The sequence below is a fragment of the Carlito syrichta genome, unplaced genomic scaffold, assembly GCF_000164805.1.
Source record: "Carlito syrichta isolate Samal-C Ts95f unplaced genomic scaffold, Tarsius_syrichta-2.0.1 Scaffold303105, whole genome shotgun sequence".
NCBI classification, from domain to species: Eukaryota; Metazoa; Chordata; class Mammalia; order Primates; family Tarsiidae; genus Carlito; species Carlito syrichta.
Genome location: NW_007247201.1, coordinates 141,777 through 148,855, shown reverse-complemented (window position 1 = coordinate 148,855; position 7,079 = coordinate 141,777). Strand labels below are relative to the sequence as shown.

At 37.8% G+C, this 7,079-nt stretch overlaps 1 protein-coding gene across 1 annotated transcript in view; it reads left to right on the top strand.

Moving 5' to 3' along the window:
* The window catches only part of HSF5 (heat shock transcription factor 5), a 50,706-nt gene that overhangs the window by 6,755 nt on the left and 36,872 nt on the right, over positions 1-7,079 (top strand). The window contains exon 2 of the mRNA XM_008057677.1: positions 491-865. Coding sequence (XP_008055868.1) covers positions 649-865 — 217 coding nt within the window. The 5' untranslated portion in view covers positions 491-648. The remainder of the gene's footprint in view (positions 1-490; positions 866-7,079) is intronic.

Sequence of the window (7,079 nt, the reverse complement as noted above, 5' to 3'; positions counted from 1 at the left end):
CCGCGGGCTCAGGCAATCCACTCACCTCAGCCTCCCAAAGGCGCGGGATTATAGGCTGAGCCACCGAGCCCAGCTTCTGCCTATTATTATTAATATTTCTAAATGTTTTGAAAGACTAAGTGGAAAATTTCTCAGGAGTAGCTTACATGTTGGAAAACTTTGGGTCAGGCAATTGAGGTAAAGCATAAGATGGCTGAATCATGTGTAAAAGGCTTTTAATATTAAATATTTAATTTAGTGTTAGAGTTTGGGCACTTTATCTATTATAACAGTCACATTGAGAACCAGACAAAAGTTTATTTGATTATTCTTTCAATATTATATGTGCAATCTCATATTCTGGATATTGACCTTATTTTTACCAAAACTAAACTTCTGTTGTATTAAAAATGTTTGATAGGTGAAGAGTAGTATATTTTATGTCTTTTGGTTAACTCTGTCTGGTGGTGTAATATAAAATGAGTAAATGTGCTCTTCTTCTTTTATGCAGGACCAGTGGCTGTAGGACAATTTCACCGGTCATTCCGGCGAGATAGTTTGTCCCCTTACTCCTACGTTTCAACTTCGTCCCACAGCCACAGTACTTTCCCTCTGAAAAGTTTAGATCGGACTCCGATTCCTCCTAGAACATGGCAGAACTCCCTTGGGATGCACCCTGGACAAGTAGAGACGTCTCCCACTTTTTCAGATAAAGGGGTGCCATTTCCTGTACTGCAGAGGTTTCCAGCTGAGGTTACCTATACGCTGCAGCCCAGCGCCACATCCGTACATGTTCAACAAGGTCCTCAAACAATGGTCAGCTCCTCCCAAAAATATAGTAACTACACACCCTCAGCGCAGTACTCACAAGCCTACTATCCAACAGGTATGAGAAATTCAAGTTCACTGGCTTCTATTAAGGTAGATGAGCATTTATACTTTTAAATGTATTTTAATCTCTGTGTGCTAACCACATATAGGAATGTGCACCTAAGAAATGTCACAGATTTCTTAGCAGAACATACTTTTAAACCATGTATAAAATTTCATTGTGTTCTTAAGAATTGTTGAAATTCTGTTGGTGCATAAAAGTGGATGATTTTAGTGAAATTTTGTATCCTCAACCAAGGGCATTGAGGACATGCTGGTAGATCCCAAGCCACTAATTGGGAATCCTTATGTTAATCACCATATATTTCGTTTCTTGGGGAAAAAAGCTGTTTGCTTCTTTTTTTGATATCTTTTTACAAGATAATAGCCTTACCATTTCATTAAAACATATTTTCTATTTTTCAGAAACATCATAGCAGTGGCATGTATTTTTTCATGTAGTAAACTTTTTATACAGGATGATGAAATGGGGCAATGGAAACAAGACAAGGGTCAGAGCTTTCAGAAAAGACCAGAGAGAAGAAAGGGGACATTCCTTTGCCCTATGATTTAAGTATCTAGGCTGGGCACGGTGGCTCAGCCTGTAATCCTAGCACTTTGGGAAGCCGAGGCGAGAGGATTGCCTGAAATTGAGGGTTTGAGACCAGCCTGGGCAACTTGGTGAGACCTCGTCTCTACAGTAAATCACACACACATACAGAAGCTAGCCAGGCATGGTTGCGTACATCTTCCAGCTACTTGGAAGGCTAAGGCGGAAGGATCACCTAAGCCCAGCAGGTGGAAGCTATGGTGGCCATGAGCGTGCCACTGCGCTCCAGCCTGGGCAACTCAAAAATAAATAAATAAATAAAAGAATCTAAATGCATTAATTTTCTCAGTTATTTAGATCTAGAAGCAATCTCTGGAGGTATTTTTTTAGACCATTTCTCCCAGGCAACACTACACCAAAAGCTAAAATAAATTGGGAGGAGTATAAATTAGAAAAGGGAAATTAATTATTTGTTGCCATTTAAAAGTTGTAAATCTGGTGACTGTTCTAGTTGTAATAGTACTCAGTATTTTCTAGATGTCAACATCCAACTGTATACTTTTACTATTGACTCATTGCAGTCTACCTAACTATAGCAGTAAAAAGGATTGCTTTATTTCCCCAAAAGTTTAATAATATTAAAATAATAAAACTAGAGTTGAAATTAGGTTGTGTTTTATAGATTTTTAGAGCTACTATTCTTTGGGTGGATAGAATTGAGAAGGAAAAGGAGGAGGGAATTATTTTTTTGGAAGGCAGGCCCCTTGTAGTATAGGCTTCCTCTACTAGATAAGTGTTCTAGGAACCCCTCGTTATCAGTGTACCAGCTAGTGTTGTTGTGAGAGGCTGTGTTTGGCTTCAGTGAATTTTTTTTCTTTGGAGATTTTTTCAGTGTGTTTGCCCATTTCATGATGGGTGATTTACGAGTACACCTGCCCACACCGTGCTGAGTGTTCAACAGTTTTTGACCAAAAATGCCATAGCTCCTGTGCCTCACCCTCCCTAGTCACCTGATTTCACCCAGAGAGACTTTGTTTGTTCACTGGATGAAAAAAGTTCTCAAAGGGAAACAGTTTTGCTGATATGGAAGAAGTGAAACAAAAAAATGGCAGATGCACTAAAAGGCATAAAAATTGATGAATGTTTTGAGCAGTTAGAAAAAGCATCTTGATAAGTGTATCACATTAAATGGAAAGTACTTTGAAGGTGACTGAAGTTTAAATGTGTAAGAATAAATATACAATTTTTTATAAATAAATCGTGGGGTTTATTTTTTGGTCCCTCCTTGTATATGGGGTAAGGATGATATAGCAGTTTAAATCATTTTGCATATTACAAATTTAAAAAAATAATTTTTTACCATCTTATATAGAAAATGGTTAAGGCCTAGTGTTTTTCCTTATTTGCAGTAGATAAGTGTTCTTTCAAGAACAAAAATCTATGCTATCTTTACTAATTTCTTATTTATAAGTTATGTATGTTATGTATACCAACACACAGGGTCATATTTTTATTACTGAGGAGTTTAATCCAATATTTTAATAAACAAATGAAACACTGCTATCTAATTTATGATTTTGACTGCATTTCATGTATATGTAGAATATATATGAGGAGACAGTCTCTATTTTCCTTACATGTACTTTACATATTGTAGCCCAACTGGCATTTCCCCTAGTCTTTTCACCAATAAATGTTTTCCTTTCCTTTTCTTTTCTCAAACCGCTAAAGATTCAAAGGCTTTTGGGGAGTTGAAGTTTGGAAGGGCTAGAGCAGGGAGATGTAGAAATGTGTTCTGGCCTTCCAGTGTGGAATTTTGGAGACATTTTCCTTTGGAAATATTAGATATGGTGGTTTGGTTTTTTTGTTTTGTTTTGTTTGTTTGTTTTGAGTTGGAGTCTCACTCCGTCGCCCAGGCTAGAATGCAGTGGTATGCTCATGGTCACCCCAGCATCGACCTGCTAGGCTCTGGCGATCCTTCTGCCTCAGCCTTCCAAGTAGCTGGAACTACAGGCATGGCTACTACACCCAGCTAATTTTTGATTTATTGTAGAGACGAGGTCTCAACAAGTTGCCCGGGCTGGTCTTGAACCCGTGGGTTCAGATAATCCACTTGCTTAAGTCTCCCAAAGTGCTGGGATTATAGGCTGAGCCACCGAGTCCGGCTGGTTGAGTTTTATATTACTATTAGTCCTATACTTAAGGTAAGGTTAAGATGCTTAAGATGGTTATAGTCTAGTTTAGGAGCTAGACCAGCCTATATGATGTTGTTTCTATGGGAATATGTATTTCAAGTTCCAAGAAATCCTCATGGAAACTCCTAGCTCTAAATTTTATGAGAAGTTCTTTATATTATTCACTAGGAAATACTACACATAGTTAATATTATTCATTATTATAGAAATACTATTTGTTTTTTTTGTTTGTTTGTTTTGAGTTGGAGTCTCACTCTGTCACCCAGACTGGAGTGCAGTGACACACTCCCGGCCACCGCAGCCTCAACCTGCGGGGCTCTGACAATCCTTCCACCTCAGCCTTCCAAGTAGCTGGAACTACAGGCGCGCACTACCATGCCCGGCTAATTTTTTGATTTATTGTAGAGATGAGGTCTTGCCAAGTTGCCTAGGCGGGTCTTGAACTCACAGGCTCAGGCAATCCACTCACCTCAGCCTCCCAAAGCATGGAATTACAGGCTAAGCCACCAAGCCCGGCAGAAATGCTATTTGTTAACTTAGCATCTTGGACGTGTTTAAAAAATACTTTATTTTAGCTTGATATACACTTATAAACTGAGAGTTATGTTCAAGAATTCAAGGTAAGGTTTAGGAAGGAGATAGTAAGAAAAGAACAAGTAAATGCTATGGATATTTTGATAGTATACAACACATATAAAATAGAATCTGTGTTATCTGAATTTTTGTTTTATCTGACTTTGATAGGGATAATTTAAATGACTATAAAGTTTCTGAGATTATGAGAATAAGAAACCTTATGATGACTTCTATTACATGGAGTAGTTGTATGATATAATGTTGAAAAAATGGCTTTGAATAGTCTGAGGTACTTTATAAATAAAAAGTTATATTGCTAAATACAAAATACCTGCAATGAAATAGAAAGTGCTATAAAAATACTCTACAAGTACTTAATTCCTCCAAACTGTGGCTGAAGGAAACAAAAAGGAGTGAGCAATTTAAGCACTATTTAGTGAGTAACCATTTATGAAGAGTATTACAAATGACTTTCCCAAAGGTAAATAGATTATCAGAAGCAAGATAATTACTCCCAAATTCAGCTAAATCATAATAAAGGAATGAATTTTGGAATAATTTTGGTTATACTTGAGTCATTTCAAAATGAATTATGTCCAGCCTAGGCAACATAGTGAAACCTTATCTCTACAAAAATAAAAAATAAAAAAATAAAAAAATTAGCCAAGTGTAAAGGTATGTGCCTTTAGTCCCAGCTACTTGGAATGCTGAAGTAGAAAGCTCACCTGAGCCCAGAAAGTTGAGGCCATAGTGAGTTGTGATAGCTCTATTGCACTCTACCTGGGCCACAGTGTAAGACCTCAACTCAAAAAAACAAAAAAAACAACAAAAGAACTGTGACTTGAGGTTGGGATCAAATTTTAATTAAAAAAAAGAACACCCAACTTCATTTAAAAATCAGTTGTGTTGCCGGGCTCGGTGGCTCAGCCTGTAATCCTGCGCCTTTGGGAGGCTGAGGTGAGTGAATTGCCTGAGCCCACGGGTTCGAGACCCGTCTGGCCAACTTGGCGAGACCTCATCTCTACAATAAATCAAAAATTAGCCGGGCGTGGTAGTGCGCGCCTGTAGTTCCAGCTACTTGGAAAGCTGAGGCGGAAGGATCGCCAGAGCCCAGCAGGTCGAGGCTGCGGTCACTGCATTCCAGTCTGGGCGACAGAGTGAGACTCCAACTCAAAAAAAAAAAATTAATTGTGTTAAAAATAAACTTGGTTCTGGTCTTTAAATAGTATAACCAGTAAATTTTGAATTTTATAATGTTTTATGAATTATTAATTTATCTAGTAAAGCCAAACAGTGAAACTAAAACACTGCCATCAGACTGACTCATAAAATGACTCATTGGAATTATTTTTTATATTTATTCCTTCCTCAAAGTGTCAGCTTTCCTTGCCTAGCTCATTCACATTTTTTCCATTCCTATCACTCCTTCAAAGACAAAATGTCATAGATCCAGTTTTAGTTGATACTTTTTAGCCTTCCCTTATCTAGAATTTGTTTTTTTACCCTCTGATGTTATTTTCACAGTGTGCTACTACAATTTAATTTCCTTCTTTTATTAAAATTTTTATTTTAGCTGGGCTTGGTGGCTCAGCATGTAATCCCGCGCTTTGGGAGGCTGAGGTGAGTAGATTGACTGAGCCCGTGGGTTCAAGACCCACCTGGGCAACTTGGCGAGACCTCATCTCTACAATAAATCAACAAATTAGCCAGGCGTGGTAGTGCGCACCTGTAGTTCCAGCTACTTGGAGGGCTGAGGCGGAAGGATCGCCGGAGCCCAGCAGGTCGAGGCTGCGGTGGCCGGGAGCGGGCGACAGAGTGAGACTCCAACTCAAAAAAAAAAATTATTTTAAATCTTTTTATTTTACTTGTTCTCCACTATATATTTGAATATATACATTAAGAATATTCATATATTCATATTTATAGAGTCCTGTATTGAGAATTTTTTTTTCTTTGACAAATATTGCAATGCTGAATTGACAGAAAATCAACTTTGCCTTTTTTTTTCCAAAGTCTTAAACTCAAAGCAATACAAATTGTAGTTGCCCTTTATCTCATATTTTATTTAACAAATACTTATATAGCAATCATCATGACCAACACTGTTCTGAATACTTTTCACACAGTCACTCATTTGATCTTCACGACAGCCTTATAAAATAGGTAGTGTAATTACCCTTATTTCATAGATGAGGAAACTGAGGCACTGAGGCACAAGTAGAAAGTGGTGGACTGGGAAGCCATCCCAGGCAATCTGACTCAAGAATCTGTCCTTTTGGCCATTGTGCTTCCCTGCCTGCCTTCCTTTCATGAAGAAGGCCTTTTGTTTTTTTTGTTTTGTTTTTCTTTTGAGAGCATTTTTTCTGGTATGTTTCTTCCCCAGAGTTAGATATTGCCAAATATAGTATACAACAGGGATTGGTAGAGGGATCTACCTTTGCATGCTTCTGGTGGTGTTGGGACTGCTTTGGGTTGCTGACTCACCCTGTCCAAGCAGAGAGAACATACTCCAACTGCTGGGGGTAGGGCCAGTCTGGGGCATCTGGGGAGTGGGATGGCCTCCGATTCATGTCTGTAATCCCCTACACCTTGCATAGTGCTTGGCTATATTGGGCCTTTAGTATGTAATTTATTGAATGGAATGAACTGTTTCTAGTTCTAGCTTTGCATTTGAGCATCAGATGTGAACTTCAGTGGATTACTTCATGTCACTCAGTCTCAATCTCTCTTTCTATAATGTGACCATAATAGTTTGGGTCAGGAATCAAATGAATTAATGAATGTGAGTAGATTTTGTAAAATTTATATGCTATTTACGTGGAAAGGATAATGTGTGTGTATTATATATAAATAAGTAAATACATATATACATATATATATATTTTTTTTTTTTTTTTTTTTTTTTTTTT